This window comes from Lactuca saligna, chromosome 8 (assembly GCF_052625555.1).
Source record: "Lactuca saligna cultivar CGN05327 chromosome 8, ASM5262555v1, whole genome shotgun sequence".
NCBI lineage: Eukaryota > Viridiplantae > Streptophyta > Magnoliopsida > Asterales > Asteraceae > Lactuca > Lactuca saligna.
This window is the reverse complement of record NC_136424.1, coordinates 185908873-185931732: the sequence shown is the minus strand read 5'-3', so window position 1 is coordinate 185931732 and position 22860 is coordinate 185908873. Positions and strand designations below refer to the sequence as shown.

General features: G+C 36.2%; 1 protein-coding gene and 1 long non-coding RNA gene across 17 annotated transcripts; both read left to right on the top strand.

The window, feature by feature from the left end:
• The first annotated feature begins 10386 nt into the window (after positions 1-10386).
• LOC145012622 (uncharacterized) lies at positions 10387-11078 on the top strand. The gene is made up of 5 exons (XR_013664602.1): positions 10387-10454; positions 10560-10625; positions 10713-10771; positions 10838-10883; positions 10951-11078. It is a non-coding gene; the product is annotated as an uncharacterized LOC145012622 (long non-coding RNA).
• Positions 11079-11317: 239 nt separating this feature from the next.
• On the top strand, positions 11318-14471 carry LOC145012513 (glutamine synthetase, chloroplastic/mitochondrial-like). Of its 16 annotated transcripts, XR_013664551.1 has the most exons (8): positions 11320-11746; positions 11829-11891; positions 12223-12245; positions 13030-13133; positions 13353-13406; positions 13483-13520; positions 13659-13942; positions 14078-14471. XR_013664551.1 is itself a non-coding variant. In XM_078971312.1 (6 exons), exons 1-5 carry the CDS (start codon positions 11446-11448, stop codon positions 13720-13722), a joined length of 234 nt encoding a protein of 77 aa, XP_078827438.1. In that variant the 5' UTR covers positions 11321-11445; the 3' UTR covers positions 13723-13789; positions 14078-14471. The 16 variants fall into 16 exon arrangements, 3 of the variants coding, with proteins under 3 accessions (XP_078827438.1, XP_078827439.1, XP_078827437.1); XR_013664547.1 differs by having other exon boundaries at positions 11318-11746; positions 13030-13406; XR_013664554.1 differs by lacking the exon at positions 13030-13133 and having other exon boundaries at positions 11321-11746; positions 11829-11924; positions 12223-12265.
• The last annotated feature ends 8389 nt before the right edge of the window (positions 14472-22860 follow it).

Genomic DNA, 22860 nt, shown 5'->3' with positions numbered 1-22860 from the left:
CAGTACTCGATCGTGCACCTGCTCTCTACCTAAGGTTAGATTCCAAAGTATGACCTACCATCAAGTGATGCACGTTTAGACTCAGGTCTCTTAGTGTCAAATTTTAAAACAAGCTATGCCTTCCTTCATGTTCTAATGTGATATAATCACACTACCAACTTCTTTAACAACGAGTGTGGTACTTCTATTGATCGCTTTGATTTCAATCGTTTGGTTTAAGTCGGACGCTACATCAATCTTGATTTTCTAAACCACATAGCATACTTAGCGTAGTCGGACTCAATTCGATATGACCAATAAGGTCGAAATATCAATAATCTTCTTAGTCATTACCGAAACGATGGTAACAACACACTTGAATAAAACGAAATCAATTACTAGCTTCTTGGTAACCTTGTGACTTTCCCTGATCCATGTGTGAGTCCTGTGCTTCCAGTAGTATAGGCCTCTACTACCATTCACACCTACTCATACTTGTCCCAAGTATAGTTTCACAATTTTCCAAGTCACCATACAAGAAAATCACATAACAATTTAACACACCAGATAACAAAACGAAGATTTTATTATTTCTTGAAACTATTACATAGGTGTTCAAGTTCACCCTACACTATGCCTATAATAGGCTACATCATAAAATACTATGGCTACTACATAACATGATCTTCCGATATCAAGTCCTCATCCTTGATTCCTCATATGGTTTTCTGCTTCATCAAGTATCATGTGAAATGCCCTTGGCCTTGGTGGCATTTCTGGTCTTGCTGCTTTATTTTTCCTTGGGCAGTCTCTGGACATGTGCCCCTTGCCTCCACGTCCATAGCATACTTTATCATTATGTATGCAGTCTTTGGAATAATGACCAGTCCTCCCACACTTGTAACAAGTCACTTCTTCGTTGCACTTCCCACCATGCTTCTTCTTGCATTTATCACACCATCTCGCTTCACCTCCATCTCCTCCTCCAAGCTTTGAGAATTTGCTTTCCTTGTTCGACCTCGAAGATCCTTCAAACTTCCGCTTCTCTCATGCCTTATCTTTTTCTATACCCTTTTCTCTTATCTGGGCCTCTACGTTCTTAGCTGCCCTAACAGCTGCTTTCAAGGTAATTGCCATTTTGACCATTGGGCCAAAGTCAGTGGGCAGTCTGTTAGCAAACCTATCAATCTTGGAGAGTTCAGTAGGCACCAAGTAGGGGAATAGCTTCATCCTCTCGGTGAATGCGGTGGCATACTCATCAACACTCATCTTCCCTTTCTTCAGGTTCTGAAACTCGTTGTTTAGGTCTATCAAGTCTATCTCGGAGTAGTGCTGCATTTTCAACTGTTCCAAGAACTCTTCCCATGACATCCTTAAGGCTTCTCCTCGTGGCATCGTATCTGCCAATAGCTTCCACCAGCTCAAAACTCCAGTCTTCAGTTGCCTTACGGCAAAGACGGTCTTCTGTTTCTCGCTACAGTCGCAGCTTTCAAACACCATTTCCATCTCGGATATGCAATCCATAATCTCCACAGGTTTTGGGCTTCCTGAGAGACTTGGGGGTTTTGCACCCAAGAAATTCTTGCACATTCGTCCATCCTTGTCGGTTCTCCTCTCCGGGCCATCTTGAGTCCCCACTTGACTCACTTGGCTGCTGTAGTTCCCTTCCTCCGATTGCTCGGGAATCAGCTCGGGTTGCTCAGTGGGCATAGTAGGTTCGTTCCCATTTGACATCCTTCTCATTTCCTCCCTTTGTTCATCTAGGATAACCTGAATCATGGCTTGAACTCCAGTCATGGTGACTGGCTCAGGTGCAACTTCTTCTACAACAAGTATTTGTTGAACCACTAGGGGTTGGTTCCTATTCTCATTTGCATTCACGTTTCTGCTACGGGTCCTTGCCATCTTGATCTATACACCGAATAAGGTGAATCTAGACCTTTACTTAGGAATGATGTTCAAATCATCCTTATCACTCCGAAACGCATTTCCTTGGGTCGGCGCAGTTAGACCCCAAATGTATCTTTCTAATTTCTTGCTCTCCGGGGTAACCATCCCGGGGCATAGCGCTGCTAAATCACTAAATCTATCAGTGTAGGCCACTATGTCTGAGCCGACCATAGTGAGCTCCCATAGTTCTTGTTCCAGCTTTTGAAATTCGCCCCTCGGGCAGTATTCTTCCAGCATCATCACTTTTAGGTTCTCCCAACCTATTGAGTTAGCCACTGATAGGGTCAGTGACTTAACATGGTTGCTCCACCATGTCAGGGCTCTGCCAGAGAGGGTGCAAGCAGCAAACTTCACTTTGCTCTCTTCTGGGCACGGACAGATTTCGAACACTTTCATCATATTTTGTACTCTTACACTTTGTACTTTTTCAATTGATTAAATCATTACACCTATAATACAAAAAATTTGCCAGAGCATCTCCCTATCACACACACACAAAAAAAAAATTGAAGCACAAAATATATTAATAATTCAAACGTAAGTACATACAACAACACATTTTCATTTTATGAAGACTATTCTTTAACTTTAGATATACACTAATTCAAAAAGAATAACCATTCTACAATCATGGTCATACTATATTTATACTAATCAGACGTTATATTTCTTCTATACCTAGATTTACCTATAGACACACATAATAATTATAAACATAACTAAATGCTATTTACATTCATAATATTGTTTTTTTTCAAAGACAAATCATATTTTAACACACATATTAAAAGGCAGATGACCATAGACCACTACAAGAAACTTGTTTTCTTTGTTTTACTAAGTCACTAGTAAAAATCACCATATGGACACATAAATATTTAATGGTATCATGTGTATCACCTTTTAGCTACATTGGATTTCATGTGTCAAAAAGCCACCATGGTACAGAAACATATACAATTATCTCATGTCACCATATATATATATATATATATATATACATATATATATATATATATATATATATATATATATATATATATATATATATATAGTCTCATATATCACAATCTTAATCAGTTATCGTGACTGATGGTGACATATGGCTCCAGTATTCGAATCTGGCTAATAATTGTCACATTTGGTATAATGAATTATAGTTAAAGTTCTGATTATCTACACAATGATTATACAAACTAATTTAAATGTATCCAAAAACCGTCTCTAAATTTTTTTAGTGACCTTTGGCCACACGTTTAATAAAATGTGGGACAGGCTGTTTTTCGAAAAGTTTGACCGTTGGTCATTTTTATACTAGTGATTTTCATACTTGTTATGCTTTAATATATGAACTAGGGAAGAATCCCGCGTTGCGGGTGTTGGAGTTGCGGGGTTGAAGGATATTTCATAGTCTTTTATTATGAAAAAAGAAATAACAACAAACTTTAGAATGTTTTACCTATACTCTGTCTCAATCACTTCTGACATGACAAAGCCCTCTTAAAACTCAAGGAGGACACCTTACTGCATACATAAATGCCAACTGGACTTGAAGTATAGGCTAATATCATTGACTCTCTTTTTCAAATAATTTCCTAGTCCCACATCTAATAATAATAATAATAATATAAATAAATAAAGCCTTCCCATATGAAAATGCAATACACAAATTAGTTAATTGCCTTAAGAAAATATTTAAAAATGAGAAAGTGGTCATTTTGGTAAAAAAAAAAAAGTTGTCAATTTTATTAAAAAGGTCATCAATTTTTTTATATCTTTAATAAATATATTTCTATTGTGTGTCGTACAACTTTAATTCGTTAAGGTTCTATGCGAGTCTCATCCAGTTGAATTTGCATCGTATTTCCATTACTGCCAGTCATTAAGATTTGACGAACGGCCGGAGTATGCATTTGTGAAACGTCTATTCCAAGAATTATTCACCCGTGAAAGTACTTTTTGTGGTAATTTTGGTTTTTTTATATTAAGATGATGTATTTTAATAACTCTACCTAATTATAGCATTGCGCTTACAACATTTTTTATAGGGCGTTATAATTTAAAAGATTTGTGTGATTATAGCACTGAAAATTGCTTTGAATTTTGATGACATTGCTATAATTGAGTAGATTTTTCAAAGTAAAATGTTGTAATTGGACAAAATGAATGTAGTATGTTGCTTTTTTCTTGCAGGGTTTAAATTTGATTACATCTATGATTGGACAATTCTCGATCAAATGTCACAAAGCAGTAAAACTCAGCCACATGTATTGGTTAGTGCTCTTACATTATATTTACTAGGTGTGAGACCCGTGTATTACATGAATTTATTAAAAATAAAAATTTAATATCAATATATAAATATGAAATATTTTATAATGTAATACTTAGATAACAAAATGTAATCTTTTGAAAATTTGCAAAAGAAATTAAATCTTTTAACATATTTATGAAAATTTATTACTAAATTAATAGGATGGTTTTATTTCCTTATAAACCCATTATAATTTTATGGAATTTTATTTTAAGAAAATGGAAATCCCTAAAAATGACAAGTGGAAAATAAAATTTCTAAAATTCTTACAAAATGACAAGTGTCAAAATGAAGGAGAAAATGACATGTGACAAAAAAAACCTTCATTTATTAAAGAAGATTCTATGATATTTTGCAGTGTATTATTTTTAGTATTTGCTATAATTTACATTATCCATTTTTTTGCAACCAGTTCATGGAGAAAGTGCACCCATTCAAAAAGATATGGAAAAACATCTAGGTAAGAGATCAAATACCAATGTAGTTTCTCTAAGTGGTCATTTTTGTTATTAATAAATTTAAAAATTTAAGAGATTCTTTTTACTACCTCCAGTCAAGATATCAATGTCATCTAAGTAATGGCTCTTGCGTTGACCAAAAGCAGGAGCTTTTATTATTCCCTTGAGTTTGCTCCTAATTATTGGAGCTAAAGCTTCCTTGAGCAATTATCACAATTGGATAGTCCTTTTTAACTGCAATGTCCAATGCTTTATAGTTAATAGTTTATACACCTCCTTTGGATTTGTAATTATTTTGTAAACCAAAAGCAACTGCAATCAACAAAATTTCACATTTTTCTAATTACTTACGTTAAAAGTCAAACAATACCACTTTTTGGAATTGTGGGATTAAAAAATCAAGAATCTTACCTTGCAATCTTGAAATTCTACTTTCATGGTTTTATCGTTTAATCTTCTTGTTTGCCATAATTTCCCATGGAACAGAAACCATTTTCATATTTACCCAACATTTAAGTCTTTTCCAGCATCTGATAGGATAATAACATTCAAACAATAATTGCTTGTGGGAATCCCTTTGTTTTTTACAAAACATACAACAAAACAACTTACCTCATAATTCCTTTTCCTAAAGTTGTAATCTGCCTTGTGAGTTTATAAACATACAACCTACCTGGCCTCTTTTTATATATTTCCAAGAGTTTAATTCCTGGCATCAGTATCACTGTTTGCCAATCCAACTCTAAATTCACCAATGCCCTAGCTTGTATCCTAATAGATGTAAAATTAGGCTATTAAAAACTTAGGGTTCTTAGAAACCTGGGAAAACCGGTGCCAAAAAAATTTGTAAAAGACAGAAAGGTCATAGGAAAAATTTTAAGAGGTATAAATTTCAATACAGAAGGTACAACTAAACTAAGTAATATATTTGTGTTTAAACGATATCATCTAATCAATCAATATCTTTCCTTCTTTATTCCCCCTCAATCTTTGCTAGCATCTCGGCCCTTACCTCATTTTCTTATCCTTTATATTTTTGGTAGAAACGGGATGTTTTGAATTATATAAGGCTTTAGGCTTTAGGGTTTGTAACCATCCACTGTCCTCCTCCTTAGCCTCTAATATTCGTTCACATACACACACAAACTCTAGAACCATCACCATTTTCTCAACCCAGTTTTCTCTGTATTTCTTATGTGATTATATCAACTGACAAGAATCGCTAACATATCTATTCTCTTGTACACCATTTTAATTTCCCAACTCAAGTTTGAATGTTTGTTACTCAAAATCTAAGGAAACTATATATACAGCCTCACTAGAATCAAACATGTTCTTGTGAAGTCTATTTATTGGTTATTTTGGGGATTTCGGTAACGGGATTATAGAGAAATAGGTGAAATAGCTTTATTTTGGACGTCAGAAGAAAGTAATATATGGTGTTTTTCTCAATACCACCATCTTCCTCAACGCCATCACGATCGGCCATCTTGCTTTCTCTTTTTCTCTCTGCGACTATCACCAAGCGTTCATCTCTTTCTGGCTTTCAATCCTAGACACCCGCCACTATTTTTGGATCACGATCTCCAATCGATGAACATGTGCTCACTATTGTTGGATTCAAATCTACAACGAAGACCATCCAATGGTTAAGCGGTAAATATATATTGATTTGGGTCTCAATATTTGATCAATTAACTGCCATGATTTGTATGTGTATGGATTTTTTTTCATCTGAATAGTTCATGTGGTTTTTTGGAGTTTTTCTGTCTCACACACTTCCTCGATCTTACAGTGCCCCCACCAACGTTAAGATTTGTTCAAGCTTCACCATAACTCCGAGCTGTCTCCATTGCCATCAAGATTGACGTCGACCTATTTTAGATTTTGTTCTATCTCATCCATCTGCTTTGGTGACTTTCTGGTAGCTGTTATGGTGTCTTTCAGGTTACAGAAACAAATATTTATGATAACTAATTTTATTTTATTTTGTATTTTGTGTATATTTCAGTAGATCTGGGACCCGTTTTCTAAGGATTATAGAAGCAGCGCCATTTTCATATCTTAATTTTCACTCTGCATGCTAATTTCAAGGTAAGCATTTGTTCTTTCACATTTTTGGAATTTGCCTGACTTTTTAAGCATTTGTTTTATAATTTTTTTTTTTTTTTAATATTTGCATGACTTTGGTCTAAACATTGAATCTATTTATGAGTCTTTAATATTTTTTTGAATACACAATAGATTTCTGAGCAATTTTACATTGAATATATTTTTGAGTCTTTAATATTTCGGTAGATAAGGAAACAAAGAACCCATTTTCAAAGGATTATTTTCACTCTTCATGCTAATTTCAAGGTAAGCATCTGTTCTTTCACATTTTTGGAATTCGCGTGACCTTTTAAGCATCACTTTTATATATATATATATATATATATATATATATATATATATATATATATATATATATATATATATATATATATATATATATATATATATATATATATATATATAGAGGTTCAAATGAGAACCAAAGTTTTGGATTCAACTTTGATGAATCCTTGTTATGAACAAGGAAGAAGAACGACAAACAAAGGAATAAAAGAAACTTGGAAATTTCCTTAAGCTGCTAGTATATTTCTTATTAAGGCAGAAAACTCAATTATAAAACTTCAATTACGTAGCCCTACTTATACTAAACAAAACAAGAGTTTGACTCTAATACAAAAACTTGGAAAGAAAGTAAAAAACAAAACTTTCCAAAAATACCCCTACACATAATATCCGATTAACCCAACAATCACCCCCTTAATCGGATTTGTCATACGAGCCACTCGTCGTTCAAAACAAAGCCGGTTCCTCTTCGATTAGACCCACTTCTTCCTTTTCCCATTTAGGACACTCGTTTTTATAGTGACCAAGCTCACCACATTTGTAACATCTAACGTGACTTTTATCCCGGACACGTTCATTACCATCTCGACTTCTCCCGGACCCCCAACCTCTTCCCCGGCCACGTCCAAAGTCATCCCGATTTGAACGTCCATTGCCACAATGCTTACAAACATGTGACTTTTCATCACTAGCCAACAACAACCCACCTTGAGTGTCCTCCACTTTCTCAGTTCCTCTTATACGCTCCTCGTACGCCTTCAATCTACCAACCGCTTCATCGAATAACATTGAATCCAACTCGAAACATTGCTCTATTGAAGCCACGATTTGGAGAAACGACTTAGGCATCGAATCTAGTAACCTTTTTACCAAATCACCTTCTTCAAGCTCATATCCAAGACTCCTTACTTTTGACGCTAAACCGGATAATTTTGTCACAAAATCATCAACCGTTTCATCCTCTTTCATGCGTAAACTTTCAAGCTCCCTTTTTAAGGTTGCAAGTCGAGCCGTTCTTACCCGATCCACTCCCAAATATCGTGTTTTTAGCCCATCCCACACTTGCTTTGGGTCGGTGTAACTCGCCATTTGCAACACCATGTCTTCGGGTATCGCTTGAAACAAAAAAGCAAGAGCTTGTTTTGACTTCTTTTGATCTGGTGCTTTATCTAACGTCTTCGGTTCGACCGTCTCCCATATGCCATGTGCATCCATAATTGACTTGACTTTAACCGCCTACACCGGATAATTCGTTGGAGTCAAAACCGGAACTTGATATGTCAACGAACCTCCTTCTTTAACCAACGCCATCTTTTTCTCCTTAACCCCGACTTCTTTAATCAAGCTTGTTCCGAGAGCACTCTTCCACCGGACAACAAGACAAGGTCACGACCACCTTTACCGTCTTCCGTCACCTGCAAAACGAACCGAATCAAAGCCACCCGCTTTGACGTCTTCCCGTTCGTTTACTCCGGGCCTCCGGTTAGTCTCTCACAAGCCCGATTAAAAGAAACCGGGGTTGTTTCTAATCAACCTCGAATCACACCCCCTTCAACAAAACCACGCTCTGATACCAAGTTTTGGATTCAACTTTGATGAATCCTTGTTATGAACAAGGAAGAAGAACGACAAACAAAGGAATAAAAGAAACTTGGAAATTTCCTTAAGCTGCTAGTATATTTCTTATTAAGGCAGAAAACTCAATTATAAAACTTCAATTACGTAGCCCTACTTATACTAAACAAAACAAGAGTTTGACTCTAATACAAAAACTTGGAAAGAAAGTAAAAAACAAAACTTTTCAAAAATACCCCTACACATAATATCCGATTAACCCAACAAAAAAAGGTTAAGTACCATAAAAACATCTAATTTTAGATGCTTATAAAAGGTTTAGGGTTTAGGGTGTTTATAAAGGGTTTAGGGTTTAGGGTGGTTATAACAACTTATGGCTTTTTCTTTTACTTCTAGCAATTTTTTTTCACTTCCCACCATCGAGCAAGCAGAGAACAATGATTGTGTACTTCTTTTCACCGAACGATGACTTGATCAGCTCATGTCCCTTGACCGGCGACTCTGACTCTTCAGCCTCACAGTGTCGTCGAGTAATTCTTATTCACTTCCCACGATCGACCAAGTAGAGAACGGCCAATGTAAGAGTACTTCTTCTCACCGAACGACAACCTGATCAGCTTACCTCTCTTCACCGACGATTGCGACTCTTCAGCCTCACAACGCCTCCGATGCCACTTCCCTTCTATGTTCGCCTCTCAAAAAATAGCCAACGCCATTGATACCCTTATGTCTTATTTGAACATCCATAGAGAAGATTAATGTCAAATTCGTAACAAGTATTATTTTTTTAGTTGTTTTCTTAAAATTAACTCTTATATCACTACTAGAAACTTGATCTTTAGCGACGGAATCAGCTACGCATTCTATCCGTAGCTAATCAACGACGACTTACCAAGGGATCAACGATGGAATGCACTGATATTTCGACCAAAATACTTATATAATTTAAGAGAGGTATCAACGAGGGATCATCGACTGATTTCTAAGCATTTCTCTACAAAAACATTTCATCGTTAATCCATCTCAAATTAAAACCTCTTAGCGAGGGAATAACGATGGATTGCTAAAAATCACAGGCCTTGCCCTCGCAAATCGCTCGCAGAAAATTGGTGCCTCAATTTTTCATTCCCCACATTTCTTCTTTTCTCGCCTCATTTTATTTTCATTCCAACCGATTTCTTTCCAAAGCCTTAATTTACCTATCTATTTCTCGCCTCAAATCCCTCTCACATCCTCTTTGGCTTCCGATTCGTCTCCATTCCTCATTGTCTCTTCAGATCTCCTAGTATAACTGATCAGCAATCTCCACCTCTATCATAAACTCGAGAAAATTAATCTGAAGTGGTCTTCATCAACTTTATGATAATCAAACTATTCTGGATTTGAGTATAAATTAGCATATGGATTCTTTTCTAGATTTGAACCGATATGAATTTGGTACCGTGTGTAGGTATTTGACAAGGGGCTCAAATTCAAAACGGAAACAATCATAAGTCCCATAATTTCTGTACCTATTGTGGTAGGTATTTTTGTTCCAGTACTCTTCTTTTCTCTATGCTTATCTTCTTTGTAGGATCCATGTTTGACTTTTCGGTCAAGGATATTGCTCTTGAGTTAGAGGTTTGTTCATGTTCTGTGATATCTCAAGAGTTAACATCCTGAATTTCCATGGACAAATTCAATTTTGATTTTTAAACTGGATTTTATAATTCCAGGAGTGCTCAAGTGGTCGATCTCGTGGTTTTGGATATGTAACCTTTGCAACAGTTGAAGATGCCAAGGCAAGTTATTGTTTATTACTTTATTTAAAATTTCTTATTATATACAAGATTAATAGATCTTCATACTTGTTAATTTAAATCATTTTATGATGATAATTTTTATAGGCTGCACTTGCGAGTGAACACTTCCCAAGGAATAGAGCACTTGAAGTAAAAATAGCCACATCAAAGGTTTTTTTTTCCAACACTTTATCATATATTACTTCTGAAATTTTCATAATTTTAATCAAATTTGCTGTTTTTTTTCTTCTTTTGGAGGAAATGAGAGCACCTTCAAAAAAAAAGTCACCAGGATATTTGTTGCTAGAATTTAGGAGGTAGATTTAATCATTTTATAAACTCTATAGTTTTATTTTGCTTACAAAATGTTTGTTTTTTTCCAGCCATTTTGATAAATTTGGTGAAATTACCGATTTATACATGCCCAAGGTACATAAATTTTTATATTTTCTTCTGTTAATTTGTTTTATAGGAACTTAATATTTTATTTATTTAGGATCCAAGTACCAAAGGGAATTGTGGAATTGGTTTCAATACTTTTGCAATTGCTGGTAATTCCATTAAAGATTTTAAAATTTGTATTCATTAACTTTTAGTTTTTCCTAATTTACCCTTTTTGGGATTCTTTATGTTTTAGTACTAATAATCCGCAGGGCCGGTCCTAACGGTGGGCGACCCGGGCGACCGCCCAGGGCCCATGTCTCAGAGGGGCCCAAAATTCTTAGGTTAAATAGTATATATATATATATATATATATATATATATATATATATATATATATATATATATATATATATATATATATATATATATATATAAAATAATCTAGATACATGTTTTTAAAAAGGGGCCAAGTTAGTTCAAGCCCAGGTAAATATATAGCCTGGAACGAATGTTGAGCATGTCTGGGATACGAAAGAAGAAACTAGCGACAAGAATTAGGGCGCCATCTGGACGGAATGGAATCGCCTCCTCGTGAATCGCTAATTCGATGATGCCTCGTGAATCTCGACATCAGAAGACGTTGTAATTTCTCCCTCTCCTTTTCGCATCAACAAACTCATTCTTTCTCTTGCTCTTAAAATAATTCTTTCTCTCATTTCTATCTTGCTCTTATAGTCAGTCATTCTCTGCTTCTCACTCATCTTTCTCAAATTAAAATATCGCATTCTCTTTCTGTGTTGATATGCTGAAGTGCTAATTTCTCCCCTTTCTGTGTTGAACTTATGCTTTTGCCTTCCCTTATGTGTCGAGTTGTTGATTTCCGAAGTGATTGGGAGATGCCAAATAAGGTTTGATCAATGTTAAAGTTTCTGAATTTTTTTGTCTTTGATATGTGTATTGTTCCTCATTCTCAGTTTGTTTGTAAATCAGATTTCTAAAGTTTCTTCAAGTTTCTGTCTAAAACAGTGAAATTCAATGTTTTTCACTCAATCAGTAAGTGCTATTTTTGTAGATTTACGTGATAAGGTAATATTCATTCTTTATTTTTGACAGATTTATGACTTTTGTCATCGATTTTATTTTGCAAACCTCCTTTGATATTAGGCTTCCACAAACACACGAGTTTAAGACATACATATGGTGTAGTACTTTTGTTAAAGTAGTTTGTAGTTATTGGAAATCATATACTATGTGTTTGATGTGGTTTTTAAAGTGTTGCAAATACTTTGCCTCTAATAATATGGTTTTTGTTAAAGCTTTTGATTGTTATCCAATAACTTTTATTTCATATTGCATGTTATTAACCATTATTTTTATGTTGCAGAAAGAAGTTTAATAAAGCTACAGGTATTGAAGAAGTATTCAAGGTTATCAATTTCACAAGAAAGATAGAGTTTAACAATAGTATTATGTATACAAAAAAAATATCTGTAGTGCATCAGAAAAAGATAAGTGTTTTCTTTTTATTTTTTTATTTTTTAAATTTGATGTTTTTCTAAATTTGATGGTTATATTTGTGTTCATGATAATATTATTAGTGATTTCTTGTAAATAATGCGTCTATTTTTGAATGGATATGAAAATTTTCAATTTGGGGGCCTTTTTTTCTAATTCGCTCAGCCTTGATAGTCCGATGTTTTTTGTTTTTGATATAACTACCAGAGGATTAACCACCTATAGATCCTAATCCTAGATAAGGAATGATACATGAACATCTTCAGTTTTTCCATTTTCTTGGAATTATACTCGGAAAGGTAAGCTAAATGCTATTTAGTATTCTTAGGATCATTACTAACTTCATGCAATTACTTATACAAATATTTTTATGATTATTATGGTTTCCAGTGTGCTCAATATGTTGAGTGGTTGTTTTCTTTCCACAATTACTGATTTTTTTTAGTTTCATAAAGTTATCTGCTTTTAATTTTGGGATTGTTGGACTTTTGAATTTATTATGTTATGATCTATATTAACATAGCTTTCTTTCATCTTTCAATTCCAAATATATAGTTCATGTGCATAATCTTGTATATCTAGGAGTACCTTTTTGTTAACCTTATCTGTTCTATGGCACATTTTAAAATCATTCAATGCAAATTGAAGTTTTTCATTTGTATGCATACATTTTCAGTGCTCCTGCTATCTAAAAGTTCCATGTATGCATACAAATCTCACTATCAAAGGGAGTAATTTGGTAGCATTCCATATCAACTTTCTGTTCAATACATACAAAAAGTAAGTAAGCAGAATAGAAATAAAAAAAGACACAATAAAGTAATCAAACTATAGGCTTGACTGTGATGATTATTCTCTTTAAATATGATAATTAAAATAATGGGATGCCCTTTGCAGAAATTTTTGATGTTTCCCTGTTAATATAATATAAGTTTTGGGCTTCTTTCATAGGAGATTAGTTTTTTGAATACTCTTTTTTTTTTTTTTTTCTTAAAATAGAGAATTATTGAACAAGCTGGTGTTGTTTTGACACTTGACCCTAAGCCAATTGAGGTAATCAGTAATTGAGTTTTTGTGTATTGACTTTTTTATCAGATATTGTAATTAAGTTTTTTTTTTATGTTGACAGGGAGACTGGAATGGAGCAGGATGCCACACTAACTATAGGTACTTATTTTTTATTTTATTTTTGGTTGGATGGAATGGAATGGACCATTCCATTCCTTCCCTGATTCCATCATATACCAAACACTACCATTTTTCTTACATTAAAATTCACTTCCATTTTCCTTTCAATTTTTACAGCACATTAAGCAAAAAGATGATTCTCAACCATTCCCTTCGCCACTCAGACCACATCAGTGCTTAGGGTGAAGGAAAATGAAAGAAGATTGATTGGAAAACACGAAACTGCCAGCATCAACACATTTTCATGGGTATCTAAAACCATAAAAAAAAAATTTATACCAAATTCAAAATATATAAAACCAATAAAAATTCATGTTTTTAAATATCATTCGTCTTACCGGGTGTTGCTAACCGTGGTTGCTCAATCCGTGTGGGGTGTGACACTGAGAAGGCAGGAAAAGGTAAAATATAATTTTACTTAATCTTCTTTATTAGGTTGTTCTTTTTATATTAAGTAAAAAAGAAACACATCTATATATAGCTTACTAAATTGGGAACTACTTAATGAATGTTTTTCCATGGTTTGTTGTGTGTAGGTTATTTGGAAGACAGGTGTCCAACATCAAACATGGATCCATACATAGTGACTGGATTACTTGCAGAAACTACTCTTGAGGCTGAAGCACTTGCTGCTCAGATATACCTTGTTTTTTTATATATTTTTTGGTCGGAATCGGAATTCAATTCCATTTTTGTCCTGTATTTAGTTCGCCTAATTCCATGGGAATCGGAGTCCAATTCAATTATGTTCATTCTTTCGGATGCAACGCAAGATATGAAGCAATGGAGAATATGTATGTGGAAATGCAAAATATGAGACAAAATTGAGATTATGGTAAACATTGATATTTGATGTTTTTTGATGTTTTGTTAAACTTTGATATTTGATATTGGCATTTTAATATTAGTGTTTGGTTTTGGATTGTATAATTATTTGATCATTTGGTATTAATTTGTTATTGTTTAGTTTGGGATTGTATAATTATTTGATGTTTTTAGTATTTTTGTAATAAAAAAATTAATATTATACATTTGCGAGGGATCAGCGACGGAAACAAAAAAAAAAATCACATTTAGTGATCAGCGACGGAATATAAGAAGACAGATATAGAGGTTTGCAAGGGATTAGCGACAAAATATTTTTGTTGTTGATGTCCTAAATAATGGTATTATGGGACCAATTTGCGATGGATATTTGGTTGCTAAATCTCTAGCTAAGTCATTAGCCACATTCTATTTGGCTATGGAGTAACTCTGTCACAGATCCGTCGCAAAAGACCTTAACTGACGGAATCATCCGTCGCAAAAACCCATGTTTGTAGTAGTGTATGAGGTTTATTTGTTCTGATTTACATACGAAATTTGTATCCTTATCAGCACCATTTCTAATTTTTTTTTGAAATTGTTGAATCCCCTACAATGAGGGTTATTTGTTCTAACTTTTTGGGTATATAATATGTTCGAACAATAACCTAAATTATTCCTCTTGCTATTGTGTCAAAATTTTATTCTCTCAAGTCCACAATGTTTATGAAAACTTTTCCATGTTTGGTTCTACTACCAACCTCAGATGATAAACACACACAACCCAAAGATAAAAAAACCAAAATGTGGTACTTTGAACAAATAACCTATTCTCAACCCATATTGTTATTGTTATCCTTACATTTATAAAAAGTAGAGGCATTAATAACCTGATGCAACTACAACAACCTCTGTCACCATTTGGAAAATGATTGCATCATATTTCAAGCATTATTGGGTTTTTTATTAAGTTTTGTGAGGTCTGGAGTTATATGGAAAATGATTTTTTAATCCTTCTGTTTTTTTATTAAGTTTTTCCAAGTTATATGCCTCTCTCTGTTTTTATTGTAGTGCGGTTGTGTATTCGGATTTTAATGTAGTATTATACAGTTAAAATTTTTTAAACTTTCTATTTTTGATGTACGTCTGTGTTACTATGTATTGATGAGGCATGAAATAGCAACACACTTTCAAAATTTTATAATTTAAAGGAATGGTTCCTGTTATATTGTCTATAATAATACTTTCTCAACTTCAATTTTTTTGGTTTGGATTTTATAATAGTATTATGCAGTTAAACAATTTTAAACTTTGATGTTTTTAGTTGTTATTATGTGTTGATGAAGCATTAAATAGCAACGTACCTTCAAATTTGCACAATTTATATTCAATGGTTCCTATTGGTGTATGTGTCTCTTATTATGTGTTTGGATTTAGGTTTGTATTATCGAGTTAAAATTGATTAAATTTTAAAACTTTGGATGTGTAGAAGTCCGATACTATTTGTTTTCATATGTTTCATATATCATCCTACTTTGGATTAACACATGACACTTTTTAAACATGTATTAAATACATTTCTATAATATTATTTTCATTTGTTTATACATCATAACACTCTACTTTCATTCCTACCTTTCAGATAATGACCAACTTGGAGGAAAAGAAGCCAATTACAGGTTAGTATTTCTGTTTTTTTGTTCTTGTACATTTTTTTTTTCTTTTTTTCATATTTGTTTTGATTTATCTCAACTATCTCTATTACTTATGTCTATAATTTATGCTTAAGCCATATTTCTATTTTTTGCTATTCTATAGTTTTTTTTTTATTCGTTTGGATTTTAATATTTCTACTAATTATGTCTATACTATACTGTATACTTAAGCGAACTTTATGTTTTCTGGCCATATACACCTTTGGTCACTATAAAGTTTTGTCCCATGTATAGTTTTTACCCTGTAATAATTTTGGTCATTGTAATAGTTTTGAATTTTTGGAGTTTGGTCGTAGTATAGATTTTAAAATTGTTTTGTATGATAAAAATGAATTAAATACATTTTTTTCATTATGCTAAAATTGAATCAACTAGTACTAAATATTAGTTTTAGTTTTTCTTGTATTGATGCCTACTCGTTGTTGGTATGAATACTTTACAATTATGTAGGTCAGTAAAAAATGGTCAATGGATAAATCATGAATTTCATCTAATAGATTATCAAATGTATATGACGAAGGTGTAGAGGGAATTTTAGAGATTGCACAAAGTAATAATCGAAAATCAGAAGTCATTCCATGCCCTTGTGTAAAATGTATGAATTTGTGTAACCACTCAACAGACAATGTATGTTACCATTTGTTTTCCATGACATCAATGAAAGTTATAAGAGCTGGTCTTTCCATGGAGAAAAGAGATAAACTTGATTGTACACACCACCATAACATATATTTGAAAAGTTTACATGATTGTATCTATTACATGTTTAAAAGTCAAAATACATAATGATGAATTCCAAAAGATGATATTAACATCAGAGCGTTAATCCCCCAAAGTAGTTACTAAACTTGATTAATGGTTTCCTGAGAATACAAGTTATTTTCAAAGAAAAAGTGTAAACAATTAAGTTGGTGAGTTCATAAGTAGTGATTTGAGTAAAAGTATGCCATTTGAAAGTTCGTGTATGTTTTCTAGAAAATATGATATATTCTTACAAAATGAGTCATGAGTTGTTATGTGTATGAAATGAATGTATTTAACCAGAAAATCCTATATTTTCCTGAAAGTGAGGAGCAGTCTTAAATGTCCAAGACTGTAACTTGTAAGCAAATATGTCATGCTTAAAATTATGATGTATAGTTCTATTATTAAAATAGTAAAACCACTGAAAGATATGTTTAAATCAGATCCTAAACGTGGTAATAATATCCTACTATGACTACTTAATACAAACGAGTTATATAAAAGCATTCCTAAAGATACTACTCCATGGGTATGTTCAATAAGTGTAATACTACGTGCATCAATCATTGTTTCCTCGTTGCGCGTCTCTCATAACCATACTAGACGTAGTACCTAATATTGATATTTGTCACCCCGGGTCGACTGTAGCTAACAGCCAGGGTGCGGAGTCGTCAGCCCCGTATAGATCTATACACAAATTCACACTCTCCCTCTAGGAGACTCTGGTTATAGAAGCAACTTTCGTTTGATACTAAAAAAAGCCTTTTGCGTCACATGATTGCTAACAACGAGTTCACGAGTTATACGATGAAAAATCTTTTGACAATTCAAGATAAAAATTGAGTCACGTATTCAAAAGTTTGTATGTTTGTTACTGAAATGATTACCCTTTCTACAGTGTTGACAAAGGCATAATAATGATTTGTATATTCTGTAAATATAAAACGTTGTAGTTGAAATGTTTGCTCTTGATATGATATAGTATGCACATTTATAAATAAAACATATTTCTATTTATAAATTATGTAGTACCCTAATAGAGTAAAGTTGTGTTTGTGAAGCATTTTACATTGTAATGGCTTCATATGATAGTATAACAATAACATGAAAAGTATAGCAAAAGATTGGTGTTTCACACGATTTTAGTCGTGTGTTTACTTGTATTCCCCCTCCCCTAAAAGTGTTTAAAAGCATTTGAAAAGCATTTGAAAATATAGTGATAGGGGTATGAACTCACTTGATAAGTGGTGAATCGGGTCGTGTTTCGATAAGGATGATCGTTCTTGACGTAACCATGGGTTTCTGGTGAAAACTGGGCTTCACGTGAGCAGTACCTTGACTGGAAAAGATTTGTTTCTCGGGAACTTCGGGGCTTCGGGACTTGTGTCTTGTGCTAGCGATGATACCGGAGCTTCAAGGTGGTTTAGAGGGGCTCGAGAGGTGTTTCGAGGTGAAAGAATTGAGAGAAAAGCAAACAATTCTAGGAAGCTTCGCACCCTTTATATAGGGTTGTGTAACATCCCGTTTATTGAGTAAATGAGTAGAAAAAGATTGATAAATGAATAATAATCCTAGAATAAATAATATTTAGGAGGGTGTTGGTGTTGGGGAGCTAATTGATATAATTTTTGTAGTTTAGGTTTAAAAGAGTAAGTTATGGATTTTAATTGAGAAGGGTTTCAGAAGTCAGGGTGTGTATGGTAAGTTTTGGACCTGATTTGAAAGGGGTCCATAAAATCAGGGGTTAAAGGGTAAGTTTTGGAATTGCTTTGAAAATAAATTAGTGGGGAGGGGCCAAAAGTGTTTAATATGCATCATAGTTTGGGAGGAACACGGGTTAATCCCGTATACTAGTTTTCCTTTTGTTCGGATGGGATTAGGAACCCTAGCGCTACACTATTGCATATCGGCCACCACCATGCCTTTGAAGCACCTTCAGTTGTCATGAGTGAGTCCTTAGCGGCCACCCATCGTCTCCATCGCTATTCCAATCAGGCGATGTGCCGCTTGCTGCCACCATTGTGCGCCACCTCATACTGTTGCCGAGAACGGGACGTGAAGCCGGATAGAAACCACTGAGGGGCGTGATGCACGATGTGTACATCGTGCGTGAGTTAGGAGCCATCGCAATTGCTCAGTAAGTCCAACCGCAATCTGTTTCCTCTTCCTTTTACCATTTGTTGCGTATATGGCGTTTTGACCACCGACGATGGTCGTTGGTGGCCAAGGGTCGCCATTGCTATGCCATTAAATGTCGTCTGCCACCTGTGAGGTTGATTTGGTTATGTTTGTGTGCTCAAATGACATCTGTGAGCGTGTTTATGGGTTTGCACAGTTAAAATCAAAGAGACCGCTACCACCACCACTTCAAGGTGGTGGCTGCCACCCATTTCGTTTTTCTGACACCATTGGCCACCACCAGTCACTGTGGGTGGTGGCTGTGGTTGTGTGTATTCTATATGGGAGGTCATTTATGCACTTTCTGGGCAGGAACCATCACCACCTCCATTAGAAATGGTGGTTGCCGCCATCCCGCCACCATGAGCCGCCATGACCACCACTACCCGAGGTGGTAATGGGTGGTGCTTGGCATAGTGAACCCTAACTGGCCCAAATGCTTGATCTGGGCTTGATGGATGGCTATTGGGCTAAAAATCCTAATTTTTGGGCTTGTTGGATTGGGCCTATTGGGACCCGCATTTGGACCAGTGACTGAAGATATAACTCATGACAATTCTATTATATGATGTCTTAGTGGAATGATGGGCTTAATGGTTTAAGTCCTTAATGGGTCAAGTGAGAAACACTTAACCCTAATCGTCATTTTATGTGAAAACCCTAATTTTTCTTGGGGCCTTGTGTTGGGCTTTCCTATTGGGGTTGGTGTTTGGGCCATTTATGGGCCATCCAAGAGCAGTCATGTGAACCAGAATATTTAGATGGGCTGTAGGGTAAGGACCATATGAGGGTTTGTGTAACAGCCCGGAAATTCAGGTATTGTTATAATATTGTTTTGGGGTGTTTTGGGAGGGGACTCGGCGAGTTGGAGCCAGACTCGCCGAGTAGGACCACAGACTTGGTCGCGGGTTCGCGACTGGACTCGACGAGTCCAGATATGGACTCGGCGAGTCTGCGCTGTTCAGCGGAAACCCTAGCCGTTTGGTTTTGGAACGTATATAATACACTTATAGGCCGTCATTGTCCGTCTTTAGTCGACTGAGAAGAACCCTAATCGGCTGTGGGCATCTAGAGCAAGATTGAAGGCCATTGGTGACCTTGAAGAAATTGTGTGCAAGGAGGAGAAGAGTTTTGGCTAAAGGAACAGCAAGGAAATCGAGTTCTGAGGATTGGGGACACAGAGAGTGCATTATTCAGGTAATATTTCAGATCATTTATGCTATGTTGATGTGTGCATGAATTTAGGGTTTATGGAACCCTTTTGGTGATTAGATTGATTGTTATACTTGATACCCAAACGACTATAACCCTGTATTAGGACCTTTAGAGGTCCAGAAGGTCCCATGCCTGTGTATTTCAGGACAATACGTATCTCAGGAAGTAGTTTGATCGACTGCATGGCATGGACTCGCCGAGTCCCATGAACAGACTCGGCGAGTAGCTTGGAGATTGACTGGGACTCGTCGAGCTATTCTTCAGACTCGGCGAGTGGAGTCGGGGTGGCCCCGCGATTCTTCCACAAGGAACTCGTCGAGTCAAGAGGGATACTCGACGAGTAGAAAGGGAACATCAGGAATTGGTGAGGACGTCTAGACTCGCCGAGTCCGGTCAAGTTGACCGTTGACCGTTGACCAGAGTTGACCTACATGTAATTTCTTAGGGTCAGTTGTCTTGAAAGATAAAAGTATTAATAAGGGGTATATGATATTATAGGGAGTCTGCAGCGGCGGATCGAGTGCGAGTGATTTCAAGAGTCGCTAGTTTTCATTACCCACGAGGTGAGTCTTCTCACTATACTGTACCCGGAAGGGTTTGACTGCGTGACCGGAAGGTCGGATATGATATGTGTTATACGTGCTATAAATGGAAAGGTAATTGCTATGTGTGCTATGTATGTGTATATGGGCCGGAAGGCAACATGTTATATGACTGAAAGATCAGATTTGCTATATGATATATGTGCTATATGTGGTAAGTTAAATGTATTATGTGCTGTGTATGTTCATGGGCCGAAAGGCAATATGTTATGGGCCGGAAGGCAATATGTTATAGGCCGGAAGGCGAATATGTTATGGGCCGGAAGGCGAATACGTTATGGGCCGGAAGGCGTTGCGTTGTAGACCGGAAGGTTAGGGCCTGGAAAGGTGTATATGCGTAAGTAGTATACTGGGGAACTCACTAAGCATTTATGCTTACAGTTGTTTTGTATGTGTTTCAGGTACTAGCGATGACCGTGGGAAGGCGCCGGCGTGACGCGTACACACTGTTGACATTTTGAGATCTTGGGGTTTTATGATTGTATTTTGATATGGAACTTGGAATAATGATATTTAGTTGAATAAAATCACTTTATTTTAAATGAAAATTTTGTTTGAAAATTTGTGTTGTTTCAATTGGTATCAGAGCCTTGGTTTGAGGGATTCGGGTGTACCTTCGGGTGTAACTGAACTCAAACCGAGGATTTGAGGAAAATCTTTTAAAAATAATAAAGGCATAAATTTTTATAAATGGTAAAGTGGTAAACAAGAAAGAAGCAGTGTGTACGAACAGCCAGCGCCCGAACGGTAAAGATCCCCAGAATACCTTACAATGTTATGTTATGCACTGAATTATGAATTGTTATGCATGCTAGAAGACTAGGTATTCATGATAGGACTAGAGTGGCCTGATTTGTGATGCCTTAGTCTAGGGAGTTTGCCTATATGAGATATTTGATAGCGTGCAGGTAGATAGTGCATATAAAAAGTAGAGTACTCACTTTTCGGGGTTTGGGGAGGAAGATTTGGGACGAATGCTGATACGGTGTGGTCGGTAGTATTGGGCCCGTACTACCGAAGACACCGGGTCGGTGGAAGACCCAAGTAAGAATCCCTGGATATCGGAGACTGAGTAGGGTTGCGTCATCGAGTACAATTGTACTTGACGGAGTCTCTGATAATTTTATGTTGTATTTCAGAGACATCATGGTTACCACACGTCATGGGGCGAGTTCGAGCAGTGTGAGCGACGAGGATATTCGTCAGATGATTCAGGAGGAGGTAGCTGCAGCGATCCGGGCTGAGATCCCGGAGATGTTTGGGTCTATTAAGACCACTCTGATGGAGACGTTTGAAGAGCGGTACGCCGCATTGACTGAGGCTGCAGCCGCTGCCGCTACCGCAGCTGTGGCCGCTGCCAGGCCGCAAGGGGGCGATTCGTTGCTATTCCGGGAATTCAGCAACACGAAACCCCCTGAGTTCGATGGGACGCAGGATCCGATTGCTGCGATGAGGTGGATCGCCGACATTGAAGGGTGCTTCTACACTTGCTCATGCCCGGAGCACCTGAGGGTACGGTTCGCCTTGAACCAGCTCCGTCTGGGAGCGAAGGATTGGTGGAAGTTCGTGACGGCGAACTTCACTTTGGCAGAGATTACAGCAGTAACATGGGAGAGGTTTACCGACATGTTCAGGGAGGAGTACATTCCCCCGGTGGAGAGGGAACAATTGATTCAGGAGTTCTTGACCCTTAAGCAGGGTACTGATTCAGTTGCAGTGGTCACACGGAAGTTTCACGAGAGGGCGATGTTCTGCCCCGAGCTGGTGTCTACAGAGCAGTCACGGATGAGCCGGTACTTAGGTGTTTTGAGGAGGGATATCCGGGAGTTTGTGTCAAACTCCACCTATCGTACTTTTACTGAGCTTTAGGCGAATGCCAGGAAGCGCGAGATCGAGTTGGAGACCCAGGCCAGGGAGGAGGCCGAGTCTCGGCAGGTGGACCGGCGGCCGGCTCAGTCTCAGCCGGCAGCCAAGCGGATCAAATCCGCTGATGTGAGGATGGGAGGTCCGAAGGGCCGCACTTGCGGAAAGTGCGGCAAGGGTCATGAGGGGGCGTATCGA